The sequence below is a fragment of the Artemia sp. Qi Xiang Cuo genome, chromosome 2 (assembly GCF_049724085.1).
Source record: "Artemia sp. Qi Xiang Cuo chromosome 2, ASM4972408v1, whole genome shotgun sequence".
Lineage (NCBI taxonomy): Eukaryota > Metazoa > Arthropoda > Branchiopoda > Anostraca > Artemiidae > Artemia > Artemia sp. Qi Xiang Cuo.
Window position 1 is genome coordinate 46,721,563 of NC_142795.1, and position 22,518 is coordinate 46,744,080.

The following is a 22,518-nucleotide window of genomic DNA, read 5'->3' on the forward strand; positions in this document are numbered from 1 at the left end:
TCACTTAGCACTTGTCTCACACAATTTTCTCTCTGGTACATACGTCGACTTCATGTCTAAATTAATATTTTTTACCTTAAGTATGTTTGCTGGTCGTTTCTTTGTTATAATGATTTAATTTCTCGTGTAACTATAGTAGATACCATCCTCCAAGTCACAAAGCAGCCATAAAAAAGGTGTTTTCTACAAGGACATGGGGGCAATACACTCTCACGTGGGCCAAATATTAGCTAACGGCTTGAGCTAACTCAGTGAAGGTCATCACAAATGTGTCTAACAGGTTTATTTTGAACTTCGAGATAACAAGTTTCGTGGCCTTAACAAGTGGGGATTCTCAGTCCAAACGTGTCTAACCGGTTTATTCTTGAAGTCTGAGATAATAGGTTTCACGAAAGTTGGAATTACAAGTGGGGAATTCTCGTCCACACGTCTTTAACCTTGTTTTGGACTGTGAGATAGCAGGTTTACTGTTAATGAACTTCAGATTAATACGCGTAAATATATTCAGAACTCAGTATAAAAGTTTGATGAAGAGTTACTTAGTATCACACTCTTAAACTGGATATTGTTTGATACTATTATAATAGTTTGGGGAATAAAAAAAAAAAAATGAAATATTCCAAAAACAATATTTACAATGTCAGGAGACGGGGTGGTGATGATAGGGGAGTGAAAACATGATTTTCAAATTTTGCAGTAGAAATAGAAGTTAGAAGCAGAGTAACTAACCGAAAAAGTCGTAAAGAAGAGAAAACGAGGATAATAACATCCACTGAAAAAGGGACAACTCTTGTTGCCCTTGAAAAGCTACCACGAAACCAGGAGACTTCCTCCTTGAGACAAATGTTCAGAATAAACAGGTTAAATACGTATGAGACAATCTTCAAAAATTTAGCTAAATTCCGGTAGAAAATACGGACCTTGCAACAAGAGTGCCTCTTGCTGCCCTTGGAAAATTGAAAAAGAACCAGGGGCCATATCATCCAGACGATGGTTCAGAATAAAAGCATAAACACGTTTGTTATGACCATTACCGAGTTAGATCAAGCCGTTAGCCAAGATATGGGCCGTGTAAGATTGCATTGCCCCCATGTCCTCAGGGAAAGGCCTAGCATGGCTGATCTGCAACCTGGACGATGGTATCTACTTACGATTTTATGTCTTTTTCCTTAGCCTCTCATTTTCTCTCTTTCATTCTCGTAAGTGTTGCTCCTAGGTCGGTGTCTTTTTTATTCTTTTCTGTCCAATCTTCATGTTGAGAATCCTTGTATTATTTGTTTTTGCATTTGTTTTCTTTAAACAAACCAAATAGCTGTTTTATCTGAGTAAGTCTGTAACTTGAGAAAGTAAATGCTTAGCAGTTGTGAATTAAAGAGTTTGATCACTTACTTAGCTAGCCAGGAACTCAACAGTTAAAGCTAAGAGACAGCATTCTAAAATTAAACTGAGTTAAAAATATCGAATATCTTAGACCCAAAACTGAAGACTGTCTGCCTGTCTAATTTTGAGCATTTGAAGCTACTAGAGTTTCTTTTCACTATGAATCTTCTATTTGACACTAAAGATTTAGCAAATTGTTATCAAACTGTTAAACTGCACTTCCCTTTTTATGTGCTATCGTGTTCCCAATCAAATCTTTGCCTTATTGTTATAGATCTTAACCCCTAAACTTGCAAGGCATGCAACTTCCTACCCACGCAACACCCTGCCTCATAACCTTCTATTCTATTCCCCCCCTATTTAACTATACAATTTTTAACCATAATATTTATAATTTGGACAGCTGCTCGTCTGCAGAGCTCCACGCCACCTAACTCTTCACCACATAAATCTCTACCTGTACTACCTTCCATCAGGCTGCTTTTCACAACAAAGCTTACCACAAAACCACTCATAATTTAAAAGTTTTCTTAAGAGGTACTTTCAATGTTTGTGTCATTTTTAATAGGAGGATGCAAGCAAATCCAGGATTTGTCTACTACAGTGCCACCAGTATGTTTCATTCGTCAGGTTTTGTCTATGCAATCAGCGGGATGCATACAATGCATACAGTGCTCTTTCTTCCAAGATATGACGAAGATGACTTTCTTCAGACTATTCCAAAGTGGAAGGCAAGTCTAACTGATTCTTTATTTTCTTTAAAAATATTTAATTCCAATCAATTAAGTTTTTAATGTGATTATGAGTAAAAAAAAAACATTTGAAGTAATCAAACCGTTTGTGGTAATGAGCAGTTTGCCTCAAAACGAATAATTTTTACGATAAACCATACCAAATCATAAAACATTAATCCAAGTTTATGGAAACAAGTTACCTAGATAAATGAATTAAGTCAAAAATTGCTCAAAATTATGAACATGATTTAAAAAAAAGGGAAATAACAAGTGATTTCCAAAGAGCTTAAATTAAAACCCTTTATGAGAATGATGATAAGCGAGAGTAAAGGTATAAAGGCATTAGCTTTATTTCTGCAGGAAGAAAATTACTTAGAGAAATGATGTTTTTAGACGAAGATATGAAATAGATGAACATTTAAGAGAAGATCAATGTGATTTGAGAAGGGGAGAGGATGCGTCAACCCAACTTTGACTCTTATATTAAGAACCGGGAAATTTCTAAGTAATAACACTTCGCTTGTGACCCAAGAACTACAGATGAGCTATCTTGAAAGCTTCCTTCACTTTCGACCCAAGAACAACAGATGTGCTATCTCGGCTTTGTGTTCTATGGAGGTAAACCTCAGTAAATCTTTTTTTTTCGCAAACTCAAAAAATCCCTCGCTTGACAAGATATTGGACTTGCTGTTATCAGAATCACCAAAACTGAGCCATAGCACGCTGACAGCTTGTTCCTTCCTACTATCAGGAAAAATTATCTTCTTGAACATTAGGTGTGCTGCATTTTGTGAGGACATAGTCTTTGTAGATTTGAATTGAAATCAAACAATTTTCCAGAGGGCTAAATCATTGCTCTATGCCATGTTTTCTCTCTGTTATTCTTACTGTTTCCTTCCATCATTTATCTTCGAAATAATTGACATAATTCAAAGTGAGATCTACTAGTTTTGTACGAGTTTAACCTGAATGTTTTCCACTTGTTTCATGCAGATAATGATAATTATGAAGCTTTTTCCATATTTTTAATATGGAATTTTTACTATTTGATCTTGCGTTTTATTGGCTCAGAACAAAGATGTTTTCACAGAGTTATATCAGTTTCTGAGTAAAGGTATCTACATTGCAGAAGTTGTGTCTCAGTGGTTGAAATTGTGTTGTCCTCCTGTTGCCTAGTTACTCTTAGAACATCCTAAAAAGGCAAATTATCAAGATCCGCAGAAATACACAAACATTCGATTAGTGCTAAAAAGACAATTATACCTACGCTCAGATGTTTGTTAAAGTTGGTTATTGCACTTGCATTTTTCGCGCTTGCAGTTTTTTTAAGCAGCCCTTAGAAATCGGGTAACAGAATTGCATCAAAGGCGACAAACACTTAGCACTATATCGGTCATTTGGGTATAAGATGCCCGCAAATTCCGTGGGGGAGACGAACATATTTACCCTTTCTTTACAGAATTGTACCTATTTATCATTATCAGGAGCATTTTGTTAAGGGTCTTCTTTATTATTCCCGTATCCATCCATATATATTATATTGTAGTAGCGTTTGGCTTGGAACATTTCCTTCTATTGTTCGGCCAACACGAGTTCTACAAAACAACGCTGTTCGGCTGTTAGATGACCTACAACCCCGGGATTCGGTACGAAACGCGTATGAGCGTGTGAAGACCAGCTTCCGGATTACGGGAGTTGTATACACTTCTATTCATTTTTATGATTCAAAGGAGTATAAACCTCCCATGTTTTGATAGCTTAGCAAACCTGAGATCTTCCGTCCATGATTATGATACTAGGTCATCTGTAGAGATTAATATTCCGCTGGTTGTTTCGGCCCGATCGATATTTTCTTTGCATCACAGGGGGATCAGAAGTTGGAACCATCTTGATCAAAATATAAAAAATATAGGTGACATTTCTTCGTTTAAGATAGTTATTAAAGGGATGCTTTTTAGTAAGTATGAATTTTAGTGGTTTTTTTTTGTTTTTTTTTCTTCTTTATTATTCCTTTTTTTTTTAATAATGATGTTGGTAATCATGTATGGATCCTGAGGGTGATGATTACGATTATAATTGTAAATTCAATGAAAACGTTAAGGTATTAGGTTTGTGGGGTTGTTTGGGGACTGTGATATGTATAGGTAATGTTTTTTTTTATTGTTTTGTTATGTTAGTGTATTTTTGCCACCCCCTTGGACAAGTTTTTACTTCTTGGGGTGGCCGCTAAACTGATGTTAAATTGTTTGTTTGTTTAGAATAAATCTCTCTCTCTCTCTCATTACTTCTAAGAATCTTGAATAACATATCAAGTGTAGGGGTACAATTATGTAAAACAATCAAACAATCACACTTGACTTTATGCATATTGACCTAATGTGGCAACCAAATCCTCTTTGTTGGGACTACCTGCCCCTTTTCTTTCTATTTTCAGATAAATGAGCTGTTTTCCTTTTCGTAATTACATTTGCTAAGATCATTTATAGGATCGGCCAGGGTCAACCTAGGGGCTCCACCCTTACACAAAGTTCTTTGTACTGAAGTGGTGATTTTGTTTTGAGTCTGTTTTTAGAGCTTTCATAGTTCGTTCCTAGACTGCAAAGTCTGTTTTCAGAGTTTATGTATATGTTTGGTTGGAGTAACCTTTGGGAGAATACAAATGAGTTATTTTCTAGAACCGTGTAAGATTCTTTCCCCGAACTCAGGCAGGGTAAAAAGAGTTCGCGAAATATACCGTCATTAGTATATTGAAAAGGGGGGCCGTTTACCCTCCAAAGAGATAGCTAGAGATTTTAGTGGTGAAACCGGCTCTGGCACCCTTGGCCCAGAGTTTGACCATTTTGATCATTCGATCACATTACTATACCCTAACGAAACCACCAGCGGCACTGGTGTGGTATTCAAGACACAAACAGCTGATAGCCCCAAGACAACCAGTACAAATATTCATGCCAGCGGTGGCTCCAGATATAATTGTGATACCAGCGCTGGTCCTACACATATAACACCATTGTACTGTGACACTTGTTAGGATTGCCATAATAAACCGAAGTAAGAACAGCATAAAATACCTCTTCTTGGTAAACACCGTATACTGAACAAAAAGGTGGGTTCATCTCAAAACACAACAAATTGTAAAACATAGCCTTGTAAACCAACAAAAAGGAGTGAAAAGTAAGGTGGGGTCACAATTCTTCTGAATATCAAGTAGCTTCAAATGGTTTACATGATCAAGCACTTTATATGCATCACAAAACAAACATTGACAAGTAGAGAATGGATATTTCTTAATATTTCTTTAAATGGATATTTCTTTAAAAAAACTTTTTCCAAAAAATAAGTTGTCCAAAGAAAAGTAAAGAACTCCATTAAACCAAAAATAAGCAAAAATAAAATAAAATAATCTACCAAGCTTGAAACTACCAGGGATCAGCTTAGATAAATAAATGAAACCCAAAACGAACCAAAATTACAATAAATAACCGAGTCAAACTCAAAACGAGCAGAAATTAACATGAGCAGGGCTCAAAATCCCTATGCCCTCCCAAGGCCAGAACATAATTTGCACTTTACTAAAAAAATATAGATGTTTTTACTTTTATAACTTTAATTAATCAAATAACAGTAACATTTTGATTACTAAATATCAGTATATGTATATTAAACTGACATTGCACATTTATTTGTATTTGTTTTCAATCGAATGAGCAGTTTTTGCAGTTTCTACGACAGCACTTTCTATAAAAACCTTATATGCCCCAGGGCATAACTTACAACCCTTGTCCTGAGGGCTGTGAGAAGTTGTCATCCTCAAAGACATCATTTCTGGACCTTTCAACTACGTTGAACATAATGGCAATCTCAAAATTTTGATTAAATGTGTTTGGGGAAATGGTGGGCATGAGAGGGGGTTTCTTACCCCTCCAATCACTTTCGACTATTAAAAAGGGCACTAGCTGTTTCAACTTCCAATCGAATGATTCCTTTTTGAAGCTTCGACGACAATGCTTTCTATAAGAAAAACCTTATATGCCCCCAGGGCATAACTTACAACCCTTGCCCTGAGGGCTGTGGGGCGAGTGTCATCCTCAAAAACATGATTTTCGGACTTTTTAACTACTTCGAACAAAATAGCTATCTCAATGGCTGTCTTTTGATTGGATGTGTTTGGGGAAATGGTGAGTTTGAGAGGGGTGTTAGTTATCCACCAATTACTTTTGACTATTAAGAAGGGCACAATCCCTTCTAATTTTCAATCGAATGAGCCCTTTTTGAAGTTTCTACAACATCACTGTCTTTAAAACCTTATATGCCCCCAGGGCATAACTTACAACCCTTGCCCCAAGAGCTCTGAGGGGGTTATCATCCTCAAAGACCTAATTTCTAAAACTTTTAACTACATTGAACAAAATGGCTATCTAAAAATTTTGATTGGGTGTGTTTGGGGAAAAGGTCGGCGTGAGAGGGAGGTTAGTTGCCCTCCAATCACTTTCTGCTATTAAAAAGGGTACTAGCCCTTTGGGTTTCCAATCGAATAAGCCCTTTTTCAAGTTTCTACGAAAAAGTTTTCAGTAAAAACCTTATATGCCCCCAGGGCATAACTTACAACCCTTACCCTAAGGGATATGGGAGGAGTGTCATCCTCAAAGATATAATTTCTGGACCTTTCAACTACTTTGAACAAAATGGCTATCTCAAAATTTGTATCGGATGTGTTTGGATAAATAGGGGGCGTGGGAGGGGTGTTAGTTGCCTTCCAATCGCTTTCGACTATGAAAAAGGGCACTAGATCTTTCAATTTCCAACCAAATAAGCCCTTTTTGGAATTTCTACGACAACGCTTTTCATAAAAACATTATATGCCCCAAGGGCATAACTTACAACCCTTACCCTGGGGACTGTGGGGGGGCTGTCATCCTCAAAGACCTAATTTCCAGTACATTCAACTACGTTGAACTAAATGACTATCTTAAAATTTTATTGGACGTGTTTGGGGAAAAGGTGGGCGTGAAAGGGGGGTTAGTTGCCCTCCAATCAATTTCGACTATTAAAAAGGGCACTAGTCCTTTTAATTTCCAATCGAATGATCCCCTTTTGAAGTTTCTACGACAACGCTTTCTATAATAACCTTATATGCCCCAAGGGCATAACGTACAACCCTTGCCCTGAGGGCTGTAGGGGAGTGTCCTCCTCAAAAACATAATTTGTATCTGGAAATTAGCTACGATGAACAAAATGGCTATCTCAAAGTTTTGATTGAATTTGCTTTGGGGAAATTGTGTGCCCTGGGCGTGGAAGGGGTTTTAGTTGCCTTCCAATCACTTCCGGCTGTTAAAAAGGGCACCAGCCATTCCAATTTCCAATCGAATGAGCCCTTTCCCAAGTTTCTACGACAACTTCTTTGATACGAAGTGCCCTGGTCTAAAGAAAAAAAAATATATTTATTGTGCCAACATCGTTCTTTACTTAGGCAGCGCGATTGCGCTGCCTATGAAAAGCACACTGAATGAAAACGACAAATAAAAATATAGGACGGTTTTTATAAGCAAATTGGTTATTATTAATATGTTGAATAGATTTAAGACAAACAAGCAACATATAAATAGCATTCTATATACAGTCAAAATGCTTATTTTAACACAGTCAAAGCCGAATATTTATGTGAAAATTACCTGCGATACTAGAATCACGCAAGTCGTTTTTCTGTCCAGGGTAACCTTCATTTAACACATTTATCACAGAAAGCAACCCATGGATCATACAAATAATTATAGTTGCAAGAAAAGAAGAATATCCACAGTAAAAATTCTTCTATGGTTCGGACACGAACAATCAGAACCTCCAAAATCAGAATTTGGTTTAGTTTACGAATCACTAGTAGAACATACCAGGGAGAGAATACAACCACTAGTTTAGAACTGAGAGTGAAATGAATTAGAATCGCAACAGACTAGATTTCCGACTCAATTTATATTTCCATCTAGAAAATTTCAATAACCTACATAATCTAAATCTAGAAGAGTTCAAAAGGAGAGTATCAAAATTAATACCGAGGAAGTTTGTAATTAGTTTATTAGCCCGTATGATACATTCCTGAAAACTTAAAACAGTATTACGCATGAGCAGAAGAAATACTCGCATCTGGGGGGCAGTGTTACCTTGTTCAAAGCCCATCCTCCCCAAAATATTTCTCTGACTCGAAAAATTATCTAAAAAGAACGAAAGAACTAGGTTGCTAACGGGGATTTTGAAAATCATTTGGCTATTGCATTCTATATAATTCAGGTGTTGCGAAACCGATCAACAGATTATACTTTGAGCCAGTTCATGAGAACAAAAAGGTTATATGGTTACATTTGTTTTTTAATCCAGGGTTGGCACACCTAGTGATTTATTACTAGTTCTAGTGATGTTTTACATGGCCTAAACCAAAAAATCAGTAAATCAGCACAAAAATCACTAGACTATTGAAGATAATCACTAAATCAACCAAAAAATCAGTAAAATCTAGTGATTTTTTCTCACCTGGTGTCAACCCTGGTTCATTCAGTTCAGCTTATGACTTTGTGAAGTTACCAGCTATTTATTAAATCGAGATGAAGGGAAATATTAGGTTTTTTAGTGCGCCCAAGCAAACCAGGATGGGTATTAGGCCTACTGGTGATAATACTAGACAGTCATGTGCGGATGGATAAGCTGCCCCTGTTGGCTTGTAAGGTATTGGAATGGTTGCTAACGCTTTTGAACCTTATTAGTCAAATCTACTAGATGCTCATGATGTCACTTTACAGCACATATCCACAGTGTCTTTTTTTGTGACTTTCAAACGATGTTAGTCGCTTTTTATATAATTCATCAGCACTTGATACAACGTTTAAGCCTCGCTTGCTAGATTTTCCTTGGAGTCCAGATGTCTGCTAGACTTTTCCACCATTTGGTAAAAGAGAGTGAAAATTTCAGATGAATTTGCGAATTCATTTCAGCTGGCTCTTCTATCTCCTATTCATGACGCTGCTTTTTTCAGATTTGGTGTTTTTTTTCTAAAACAGCTGGCCAAGCTAACCATCAGGGCTTTTTAGCAAACCCTTCAGAAACTGGAAGGATGCAATTGAATTCTACATAACTCCCTTGAACACAGTTTCGCAAAAATTTCATTGTAACCGCAGACAACTTCATTTTTGTTACGGAAAAAAGACAGAGCAGCATTATCAAGCAGTTAGACACAGGAAGGTCTAAGGAACTGTAAAACGAGAAAGTTATTCCTATGAACTCTGGTTTAGAACTAACATCTGTTACTCAGGCTTAACACAAAAGGAATTTGTAATTATTGACATATTTTGAAAATTTCAAAATAGAGCCAGAAACTACCAGAAAATGACGTCAAATCAAAACAAACAGTGGTAAAATGAACTTTATTTTTCCGAACAGGATCAAATATAATGAAACAAAATTCTTATGAAGAAAAGCCTAGATGTACTTATTGCACCTGCATGTTTAGAGGAATTAAGTTTGTACAAGGTTAACAATGATAAAACAAAATTTTTATGAAGAGCAGGCAAGGTGTGTATTGCAGCTGGCACGTGGGTTATTACACCACATGTCAGGTGGCTTAAGATCTAGACAAGCTCAGATCATAACTCTCTATAGGTTTGGTAAGAAGAATGGGTAGTATATAGAATGTGTTATGAACTAACACTTTGTAGTATCTATTCTTACTCTAACTCTCCTAATTTATTTAATGAGAATATAAAAGTAGTAAGCATGTATAAGGTCCGAAACTAGATGGTATAAAGCGACCAAAACCTCCCATACTATGGACCTATAAAGCGATCAAACACGTTATATTTGGAACCATGGACGAGATTGTGTAATGCAACTAGAGGGGTTTCTGAGCCAAACAGAGATGTATAGGGGATTAAACAAGCATCTGTGTGTAGTTAACAACTAATGTTTTTGAAAAGGGTAATTATTTGTAGGTTCAATAACCAAAATAAACTTCCGTTGGCTAAGAATGCGTCACGGATAATGAAAGAATGAGGAATGGAATGTATCAACTATACAAAGAATATGCGCAGATACGTAATAGATTTGACGTCTACAAAAGACCTTGGTACAAGGTGTTCAATACCTTAATGGGATTTATATGAAAATGCTGGTTTCAGTCGTATGCAAAAATAATCATGTTTTTATATCATTTTGCGTAAAAGCTAACTCAATTTGCGAAAAAAAGTATAGTATTTGCGAATTGGACTCTATGAAAGATCTTAATTAGTGATTGAATAATAGGAGTGAGAATGATCTTAATTGGTGATCGGATTGTATGAAGGTGTTAAAAAAGGGTTAAACTAATTACCAGTTAAGGTAAGCCCGAAGGGGTTGTTAACTCATAGGGAATTTATTATAAATTTGGAAGAGCATCAGTCTGGAAATGGTTAACGATGATAAAATGACCTTGTGAGTTGACCTAGCTTTACTTCTCCGATGTGTTCTGCATAATACACAATTATTGTTTGAACAATGTTGTCATTATAAAATATGCTCTAACATTCTAGTATATTAAAAAGTTGATACTAATAGACATGTAGATGGCAAGAAAAGAATTTTAATAAGGAAGTTCAGAACAATCCTCTAGAAATCCTCGGAAATCAAGTAGTGAGACGATTATGAATATGAACCATCAAGGTCCGTAAGCATCTTTGACCCTAATCACCAAGGAACTCAATCCCCAAAGGTCCCCATACCCCCAAAATCCAAGGTACTCCTCCCCCCAACTTTTTGGGCCCCGTTTTTGGGCCCATTTTAATTTTTTTTTACATCTCTTAAAATGACATGAAACATGCTTAAAACACAAAAAAAAATCACATTTAATATTTTCCAAATTCAAAATGAGAATGATATAGAAATGTTAGTCAAGACTTTTCTATTAGAAAAATATTGTTTGTAGTAGCACTTTTTTTTATTGGACTAATTTTTTTTGGGGGGGGGGGGCTGTAATTATTCCACTTTTTTTTACATATCTTAAAAGGACATGAAATTTGCTTACGGCTCTGGCAATCGTACAATATGCTTGCTCAGAGAAACGATGCGGCTTTCCCACTCAACTCTTATAATGGTGGATATGCGAGATTGAGATCTCCGGAGATGATTGCACTCAAAGAGAATGCCAACATAAAAATAATAGTTGATGAAGAGAGGCATCTTCTTGCTAGTGCTTGTGGTAGCATGTTACCCAGTGTTAAACTATTTCGTCAGCATTCGGGTATTAGCATTCAAATGAAAGCAAAGAGGAAAAGAAAGCCCTACTCTTCTACTAATATCAAACCATATCTTGTCTACGTGTCGAAACTGTTACCTGTGTAAAAATAATGTTGTAAAAGACAGTGAAATTGCCCGAAAAATAAAAAGGGCATTGATAGAAAATATCACTATGGAATATAAAGATGAATCGATGAAAAACAAAGTACCAGCAAACGTTACTACCATTGATGAAACAGTCAATGATCCAAATAATACGAAAGACGAAACGCTTATTGAACCTATCGGTGACACACTAGTAAAAATTGTGTATGACTCGAAATGGAATAATGATTAATCTACTGATTACGAGCTACGAGAAGACAATAGCTACAATATCAAGAGAGAACATGGTGAACTATTTTATGGAAAATGTCCAATGTTGATCATTGTTATTAAAAGTGTATCATAATAAATTTTTTGTATTGATATTCTACATGAAATTATTTCATTAAAAATACATTATGCATTACATTGTTATATGTTCATTATTTTGAGAGTATGCTAGCATATCAAACGTTTAGAATGTCTATTAAAACATCGGATATGTAAGAAAAGGAATTTGCATACATCATATGTCGGATAGATAGGTTAACATAGAGGAAATCTAAGCATCAGAATGAATAAATTCTTTACCAACGTCTATTGACAGATATATGGGATAGCATTGACATTATCTAAGTATAAGAGCGAATAAATTTGTTCTTTGAGCATCCTTATCGGATACAAAAGATAAAATTGAGAAAATCTAAGCATCAGAATAAATAAATTCTTTATCAATATAATTTGACAGATACGTTGAGTAGTATCAGAGTGAATAAATTCTTTATCATTCTCTTTTGTCGTATATGATTGATAAAATTGAGAAAATCTAAGCATCAGAGCGAAAAATTCTGTATCAATGTCTTTTGACAGATACGTTTGATAACACTGACCAAATCTAAGTATCATAAATAATAAACTCTATATCAATATCTTCTCTCAGATACATCAGATAACATTCACAAAATCTAAGCACAAGAGTGAATAAATTCTTTATCAACATGATTTGTCAGATATGCTTGATTAAAATGAGAAAATCTTAGTATCAGACTGAATAAATTCTTTATCAATGTCTTGACAGAAACGTTTGATAATACTGACATAATTTAAGCATAAAATTGAACACATTCCTTAATAACATTCTTTATATATATCGTTTGTTAAATACGTCGGATGACATTGGCAAAATTTATGTATTAGAATGAATAAATTCTTTATCATCATCCCTTGTTGGATTTGTCATTATGAAAAAATTGTAAGTAAGTAAGTAAGTAAAAAACTCTTTCTTGAATTCATCTCTTGGATACATAATACAGAAATTTAATTCAAGAAATTATGAAAAAATTGTAATTTCCAGGCTTCATTTGATGCAATAGATACCGAGAGTTCTATGACTCCTCCCCGCAATGAATTCTATGGGTTTTATGACTCCTCCCCACAATGAATTCAGATGGTTTTAGGACTCACCCCCCTAGCCATAACTCCATTCAACCTTGATCGAAGGTATAAAAGTTTGATGAAGTACTTCTCTACCTAAATTCTACATTAATAGCTTCCAAGATGGTAGGACTGTATCACACAGAATTTACCGCTTTGAAAAAATCATCTTGTGGTCTTATATTTGAATGTGCTTTTTTAGTATTGTCTATGGAACTCTTAGAAATTGACTTTTACCATTGGATAGTGAACTATAATATGTTTGAGTATGATAAAAGCTAGTGGAGTACTACATTATGTCGTATAAACAGACTAGGATTCTACGATAGAGTGATACCACTTAATAATAGTGGCCAGGGACTGAGAAATTTTCAGGAGGAAGTCGATAAAATTTGCAGCTTTTTCAAGGCTGAAGCCCTCTATGTAAAGGGTAATGTACCTACAGATAAATTTTGAATTCAAAAGTGTTACCCTAGGATTCCAATTTTCAATCTAGAAGAATTTAAGTGTACTAAATTTGAAGGGGCTTATCACCGTCCTGAAGACGAGGTTAGGTTCTTCGCGCAGTGGCTACTTAAGGATATACCTGATCGTGACAAATGCATAAGACACGGTAAAAACTATTCTATATCATGGGATCATTTCTGGATGTTTAATAGTGAATTTTAAGTAATATTTTTTTGTAAATATGTGTTTTTTCAAAAAATCTTTTAATATGTTAAAGCAATAAATATCTTTAAGCTTAACCCGTCTTTATTCTTAAGAATAGCTTCATTCATTCATTAAATTATGACGAAATTGTAAGTAAGTAACAATCTCTTTCTTGAATTCACCTCTTGGATACACAATAGGGAAATTTCATTCAAGAAATTATGAAAAAATCGCAAGTAAGTAACAAACTCTTTATTGTTTTCACCTCTTGGATACACAATACGGAAATTTCATTCAAGAAATTATTAAAAAAATGTAAAGAAACTCTTTCTTGAATTCACTTCCTGGACACACAATACAGCAATTTCACTCAAGAAATTATGAAAAAATTGTAAGTAAGTAACAAACTCTTTCTTGAATTCGCCATTTGGATGTACAATACAGAAATTTAATTCAGGAAATAATGAAAAAAATTGTAAACAAACTCTTTCTTGAATTCGCTTCCTTAACACACAAGACCGCAATTTCACTCTAGAAATTATGAAAAAAAATTGTAAGTAATTAACAAACTCTTTCTTGAATTATCCTCCTGAATACATAATAGAGACATTTCATTCGAGAAATTAAAAAAGATTGTAAAAAAACTCTTTCTTGAATTTGCTTCCTGGACACAATACAGATATTTCATTCAAGAAATTATGAAAAAATCGCAAGTAAGTAACAAACTCTTTATTGATTTCACCTTTTGGATACACAATACAGGTATTTCATTCAAGAAATTGTGAAAAAATCGCAAGGAAGTAACAAACTCTTTATTGTTTTCACCTCTTGGATACACAGTAGGGAAATTTCATTCAAGAAATTAAGAGAAACTGTAAGTAAGTAACAAACTCTTTCTTGAAGTCACCTCTCGGATGCACAATGCAGAAATTTCATTCAAGAAATTATAAAAAATTGTAAGTCAGTAGCAAATTCTTTCTTGAATTCGCCGTTTGAATGTACAATACAGAAATTTAATTCAAGAAATTATGAACAAAAATTGTAAGTAAGTAACAAACTCTTCTTGAGTTCTCCTCCTGGATACACAATGCAGACATTTCATTCAAGAAGTTATAAAAAAATTGTTAGTAAGTAACAAACTCTTTATTGATTTCACCTCTTGGGTATACAATACAGATATTTCATTCAAGAAATTATGAAAAACTCGCAAGTAAGTAACAAATTCTTTATTGTTTTCACCTTTTGGATGCACAGTAGGGAAATTTCATTCATGAAATTATGAGAAATTGTAAGTAAGTAACAAACTCTTTCTTGAAGTCACCTCTTGGATACACAATGCAGAAATTTCATTCAAGAAATTATGAAAAATTGTAAGTAACAAATTCTTTCTTGAATTCGCCTCCTGGATACACAATACAGACGTTTCATTCAAGAAATTATGACAAAATTCTAAGTAGGTAATAAACTCTTTCTTGAATTAATCGTTTGAATGCACAGCACAGAAATTTAACTCAGGGAATTATGAAAAAATTGTAAACAAACTCTTTCTCGAGTTTGCTTCCTGGACATACAATACGATAATTTCATTCAAGAAATTATGAAAAAATTGTAAGCAAACTCTTTCTTGATTTCACCTCAAGGATACACAATGCAGACATTTCATTCAAGAAATTATAAAAAAATTGTAAGTAAGTAATAAACTCTTTCTTGATTTCTCCTCAAGGATACACAATACGGAAATTTCATTCAAGAAACTTAAAAAAATTGTAAACTAACTCTTTCTTGATTCCAGCTCAAGGATACACAATGCAGAAATTTCATTGAAGAAATTATAAAAAAAATTGTAAGTAAGTAACAAACTCTTTCTTGATTTCTCCTCAAGGATACACAATACGGAAATTTATTCAAGAAATTATGAAAAAATTGTAATAGTGTTGCGACACTCTAAGTGAACCTAAATAAACCTAACTTTTTGCATGTCTCTCTCTCACTATGACTGTGTGTCTGGGCGAGTGTGCTGCCATCCGTAATCCGTCTAGCCTAAATTCAACACAACTTGTGTCTGAGTAGGTGTGTTGCCATCTATAACAACATGAAATATGCTTGCAGCTGTACCAATCGTACTCTATGCGTCATGATAAGTGAATCTAAATGAACATAGCTTTTTGCATGTCTCTCACTAGGCCCCTGAGGCGAATTCAAGAAAGAGTTTGTTACATACTTACTTACTTACAATTTATTTTTCATAGTTTCTTGAATGAAATTTCTGTATTGTGTATTCAAGAGGTGAATTCAGAAAGAGTTTGTTACATACTTACAATTTTTTCATAATTTCATGAATGAAATATCTGTATTGTGTATCCAAGAGGTGAATTCAAGAATGAGTTTGTTACTTACTTACAATATTTTCATGATATCTTGATTTAAATTTCTGTATTGTGTATCCATGAGGTGAATTCGAGAAAGTTTGTTACCTACTTACAATTTCTTCATAATTTCTTGAATGAGATAACTGTATTGTGTATCCAAGAGGTGAATTCAAGAAAGAGTTTGTTACTTATATTTTTTTTTCATAATTTATGGAATGAAATGTCTGTGATGTGTATTCAAGAGGTGAATTCAAGATGGAGTTTGTTAATTACTTACAATGTTTTCATAATTTCTTAAAATGAAATTTCTGTATTTTGTATCCAAGAGGCGAATTAAGGAAAGATTTTGTTACTTATTTACAATTTTTTCATAATTTCCTGAATGAAAATTCTGTATTGTGTAGCCATGAGGCAAATTCAAGAAAGAGTTTGTTACTTACTTAGAATTTTTTCATAATTTCTTGAATGAAATTTCCCTATTGTGTATCCTTGAGTAGAAATCAAGAAAAAGTTTGCTTACAATTTTTTTCATAATTTCTTTAATGAAATTATCGTATTCTATGTCCAGGAAGCAAATTCAAGAAAGAGTTTGTTTACAATTTTTCCATAATTTCCTGAGTTAAATTTCTGTATTGTGCATCCAAACGGCGAATTCAAGAAAGAGTTTGTTACTTACTTAGATTTTTGTCATAATTTCTTGAATGAAATGTCTGTATTGTGTATCCAGGAGGCAAATTCAAGAAAGAATTTGTTACTTACAATTTTTCATAATTTCTTGAATGAAATTTCTGCATTGTGTATCCAAGAGGTGATTTCAAGAAAGAGTTTGTTACTTACTTACAATTTCTCATAATTTCATGAATGAAATTTCCGTATTGTGTATCCAAGAGGTGAAAACAATAAAGAGTTTGTTACTTACTTGCGATTTTTTTATAATTTCTTGAATGAAATGTCTGTATTGTGTATGCAGGAGGAGAATTCAAGAAGAGTTTGTTACTTACAATTGTAATTTCTTGAGTGAAATTTCCATATTGTGTATCCAAGAGGTGAATTCAAGAGACAGTTTGTTTACAATTTTTTTTTTCCATAATTTCCGGAATTAAATTTCTGTATTGTGCATTCAAACGTCAAATTCAAGAAAGAGTTTGTTACTTACTTAGAATTTTTGTCATAATTTCTTGAATGAAATGTTTGTATTGTGTATCCAGGAGGCGAATTCAAGAAAGAATTTGATACCTACTTACAATTTTTTCATAATTTCTTGAATGAAATTTCTGCATTGTGTATCCGAGAGGTGACTTCAAGAAAGAGTTTGTTACTTACTTACAATTTCTCATAATTTCTTGAATGAAATTTCACTATTGTGTTTCCAAGAGAAGAAAACAATAAAGAGTTTGTTACTTACTTGCGATTTTTTCACAATTTCTTGAATGAAATGTCTGTATTGTGTATCCAAGAGGTGAAATCAATAAAGAATTTGTTACTTACTTACAATTTTTTTTATAATTTCTTGAATGAAATTTCTGCATTGTGTATCCAAGAGGTGACTTCAAGAAGGAGTTTGTTACTTACTTACAATCTTTCATAATTTCTTGAATGAAATTTCCGTATTGTGTATCCAAGAGGTGAAAAAAATAAATAAATAGTTTGTTACTTACTTGCTATTTTTTCATAATTTGTTGAATTAAATATCTGTATTGTGTCCAGGAAGCCAATTCAAGAGAGTTTGTGTACAATTTTTTTTTATTTCTTGAATGGAAAAAAATTCTGTATCCAGTATTCTGTATTGTGTATCCAGGATGAGAATTCAAGAAAGTGTTTGTTACTTACTTACAATTTTTTTCATAATTTCTTGAGTAAAATTGCTGTATTGTGTGTCTAGGAAGCGAATTCAAGAAAGAGTTTGTTTATAATTTTTTCATTATATCATGAATTAAATTTGTGTATTTTGCGTCCAAACGGCAAATTCAAGAAATAGTTTGTTACTTAATTACAATTTTGTCATAATTTAATGAATGAATAGAACTATTCTAATGAATGAAGACAGGTTAAGCTTAAAGATATTTATTGCTTTAACATATTAATAGATTTTTTGAAAAAAAACAACACATATTTACATAAAAAATAGTACTTAAAGTTCACTCTTAAACATCCAGAAACGAGGATCCCATGATATAGAATAGTTTTTACCTTATCTTATGCATCTATCCCGATCATGTATGTCCTTAGGTATCCACTGCGCGAAGAACCTAACCTCGTCTTCAGGACGGTGATAAGCCCCTTCAAATTTAGGACACTTAAATTCTTTAAGATTAAAAAGTGGAATCCTAGGGTCACACTTTTGAATTAAAACTTTATCTTTAGGTATATTACCCTTTACGTAGAGTGCTTCAACCCCGAAAAAGCTGCAACTTTCACTGACTTCCTCCTGAACATTTCTCAGTTCCTGGCCACTTTTATTAAGTGATGTAATCACTCTATCGTAGAATCCCAGTCTGTTTATACGACGTAATATAGTACTCCACAAGCTTTTATCATACTCAAACATATTATATTTCACTATCCAATGATAACAGTCAATTTCTTCGAGTTCCATAGACAATAATAAAAAGCACATTCAAATATAAGACCACAAGATGATTTTTCAAACCGATAAATTCTGTGGCATACAGTCCTATCATCCTGGAAGCTTTTAATGTAGTATTTAAGTAGAGAAGTACTTCGTCAAACTTTTATACCTTTGCTCAAGGTTAATTGGACTTATGGCTAGGGGTATGAGTCCTAAAACCATGTGAATTCATTGTGAGGAGGAGTCATAAAACCCATAGAATTCATTGCGGGGAGGAGTCATAGAACTCTCGGTATCTATTGCGTCAAATGAAGCCTGGAAATTACAATTTTTTCATATTTTCTTGAATGAAATTTCTGTATTGTGTATCCAAGAGGTGAATTCAAGAAAGAGTTTGTTACTTACTTACAATTTTTTCAAAATGACATAACCGACAACGGATGATGATAAAGAATTTATTCATTCTAATACATAGATTTTGCCAATGTTATCGGACAAATAATATCGATAAAGAATGTTAATAAGGAATTTGTTGAATTTGATACTTAAATTATGTCAGTGTTATCAAACGTATCTGTCAAAAGACATTGATAAAGAATTTATTCAGTCTGATACTTAGATTTTCTCAATTTAATCAAGCCTATCCGACAAAGGACGATGAAAAAGAATTTATTCACTCTGATACTTAGATTTTGTGAATGTTATCTGACGTATCTGACAGAAGAATTTGATATAGAGTTTATTCAGTATGATACTTAGATATGGTCAGTGTTATCAAACGTATCTGTTAAAATACATTGATAGACAATTTATTCACTCTGATGCTTAGATTTTCTCAATTTTATCAATCATATCTGACAAAAGGCAATGATAAAGAATTTATTCACTCTGATACTATCAAACATATCTGTCAAATGATACTGATAAGGAACTTCGGTATTCTTATGCATATATTTTCTCTATTTTATCCGTTGTATCCGATAAGAATGCTGATAGAAGAAATTTATTCACACTGATACTTAAATTTTGTCAATGCTATCCTGTGTATCTGTCAATAGATGTTGATAGAGAATTTATTCATTCTAATATTTAGATTTTCTCTATGTTAACCTATCTATCCGACTTATGATGTATGCAAATTCCTATTCTTACATCTCTGATGTTTTAATAGACATTCTAAACATTTGATATGATAGCATACTCTAAAAATAATGTAAACATACCAATGTAATGTATAATTGTATTTTTAATGAAATAATGTCATGTAGAATATCAATACAAAAAATATATTATGATACATTATTAATATCAATGATCAACTTTGGACATTTTGAATCTGTTCCATAAAATAGTTCACCATGTTCTCTCTTGATATTGTAGCTATTGTCTTCTCTTAGCTCGTAATCAGTAGAATAATCATTATTCCATTTCGAGTCATACACAATTTTTACTGGTGTGTCACCGACATTTTCAATATGCGTTTCGTCTTTGGTATTATTTGGTTCATTGACTGTTTGATCAATGGTAGTAACGTTTGCTGGCCCTTTGTTTTTTATCGATTCATCTTTATATTCCTTAGTGATATTTTCTACCAATGCCCTTTTTATTATTCCGGCAATTTCACTGTCTATTACAACATTATTTTTACACATTTAACAGTTTCGGCATGTAGACAAGATATTGTTAATGATGTTAGTAGAAGAGTATACCTTTCTTTTCCTCTTTGCTTTCACTTGAATGCTATTACCCGAAAACTGACAATATGGTTTAACACTGGGTAACATGTTACCACAAGCACTAGCAAGAAGTTGCCCCTCTTCATCAACTATTATTTTTATGTTGGCATTCTCTTTGAGTGCAATCATCTCCGGGGCACATCCGCAAGATATGTTAACACACTAGAGATGTATGATTACATCATAACTTAACATATTCTTTTAAAAATTGTTTAAGTATCTTAAAATATCTTGTATCCCAGTCTCTGAGCATCTTTGATTTGTTTGTTTGGTCTGTATATTTTGTAATTATTTTAAGTTAAGAAACAGTTTGGTTAAATCCATTATGTGCCAACAGTTATATGCAATAGAACCTAAAAAAAACGAAAAACACAAACAGAAAAACAGAAGCACACACAACCATTTAGTGCAACAGCTTATGTCTTTCAGGTTGAAACACTCCTCTCTCTACCTCCTCCACTAGTAATGATAGCTAAAAGTCAGAAAGCTAAAAATTACGACTTATCGTCTGTTAAGTATGTCCTATATGGGGGAGCGATGATGTCAACCGACTCTGAAGTAAAGCTAAGGGAGACTTTGCCTAACCTTAAAGGAACATTTCAGGTATGTCACTTGAAACTTCTAAGCACAGCTTCTTTTGGACAAAAATCATAATCAGCTGCTCAGAATAAAATATTAATAGAACTTGTAATGGAAACATTTTTGAAAATATAATTGAAAAATCGGTATTAAACTGAAAACCAATATTTATATCCCCTATATATCGGGGCTATCACCCCTTAAACGCCCACTCTTTACGATAAAGGTTAATCATTGCTTAAGTGAAAGAATCTTAAACTGCAAAAATTTAGCTAATTGGTACATTACTTACAAGTATTTTATTCACGGTCTCCCTTTAAAACTGGACCCAAAGAGGATCAAGAACTTTTTCTGATCAACTCAAAGCTTTCCAGAAGTTTTCGGTAAAAAAAATCGCAGTGCCCAAGGAAAAAAAATAATGGCTTCCTCCAAATAATGGCTTCCTCCAAAAATGCTAAAAACTGTTCTTATTAAAGAGCTTGAAACTTATGTACGCCATCACCTGCGCCATAGGCACACTTATGCAAAAAAAAAGAACAGATTAGAGGGAAGAAATCTGAGAACTGGTGGAAGAATTTTTTTCTCAGTTGTTTTGAATCTGCTATCGGTATTCTTTGAGCCAAGGGGCCCCAAATTGCAAAAAAATAGCTCCTCTGGTGATGCGCCCTAAAAAGGGTCATAAAACTATTGGAATGACTGGAAACTTAAAACGGTGAGTCCTTACATATGTAGATTGTTTTGTTAGTAGTTTTTTCATTTTTTCCCATGTTGGGACTGATGCTGCTCCCGCAAAGAAACTATTTCCGATGTACCTTTGATTGATTAAACTGGAAACAAATATGGTACAGGGGTTATAAATTTTTATTATTGTATATAAGTATCCTATAGCCTTTTCCCGGAATCTTGCGTACGGATTGGTAGGAACTTATTTAATTGCATAATTCTAAAAAAGACTTTGTTGGAATTGATTCTGTCTTTTCATAATAAATAAATGAGTGATTATTGGGTATTAAGAGATTGAGGAGTTAGGAGAAAATTAGAGCTGGAAATGTTGCAGTTGAAATCACAATAAGAAGCCGACTAACTTGTTAATGGGATTGATTTAAATGGGATTAATGGGTGGCTTAAAAGATATTTGTCAAGGAGAACAATCTAATTAAGCACTTAATTGAACCTAATAAGACGCTAGAAACCATCAGTAAGAATATTTTATTCAAAATATAATCGTTTCTACCGTTTTTGCATTGCGCCATTTAGAGCCGCCAGGTGGTTTATCATAATGAGGCAAAGTTTAACGGAGTCAATGGCTGGCCCACTCACAGAGTACGAGACTCCCTTTTTGTGCTTCCGAGTATCCTTCTCAAATTTAACATCATATTGCAACGTTGTAACCCCGAAGCCCAAATCTACGTTTGCTTTCTCAAAAATTATAATTCCTATCGAGAAAATTGAATATTTACTCTCTCAGCAATCAAAATTAACTTTGATAAAATTTTAACCTCCGTCATGTGTGAATCTGTTTAGATCTGAAGAATGTACGCACAATGGTCTATGAGCTGCAATTTAGGATGCATATTTAAAACACTTCAAATCGATATTAAAACTTAAACTTTGAGCCTTAACGCGCGTTAATTTCTGGATGGTAATTTGTTCTTTTATTAGCCCCTGCCCCTCTTAAATTTTTTTTTTAAGTCTATAGATATACAAGTCTAAACTCTCTAAAATAA

At 33.6% G+C, this 22,518-nt stretch overlaps 2 protein-coding genes across 2 annotated transcripts in view; one reads left to right on the forward strand and one right to left on the reverse strand.

The window, feature by feature from the left end:
• Positions 1–22,518, reverse strand: part of LOC148955285 (uncharacterized) — a 287,431-nt gene that overhangs the window by 178,129 nt on the left and 86,784 nt on the right. The window lies entirely within an intron of this gene.
• LOC148955286 (uncharacterized) lies at positions 991–22,243 on the forward strand. Its single transcript, XM_089104900.1, has 4 exons — positions 991–1,139; positions 1,949–2,111; positions 20,642–20,815; positions 22,049–22,243. Exons 1-4 carry the CDS (start codon positions 991–993, stop codon positions 22,241–22,243), a joined length of 681 nt encoding a protein of 226 aa, XP_088961026.1.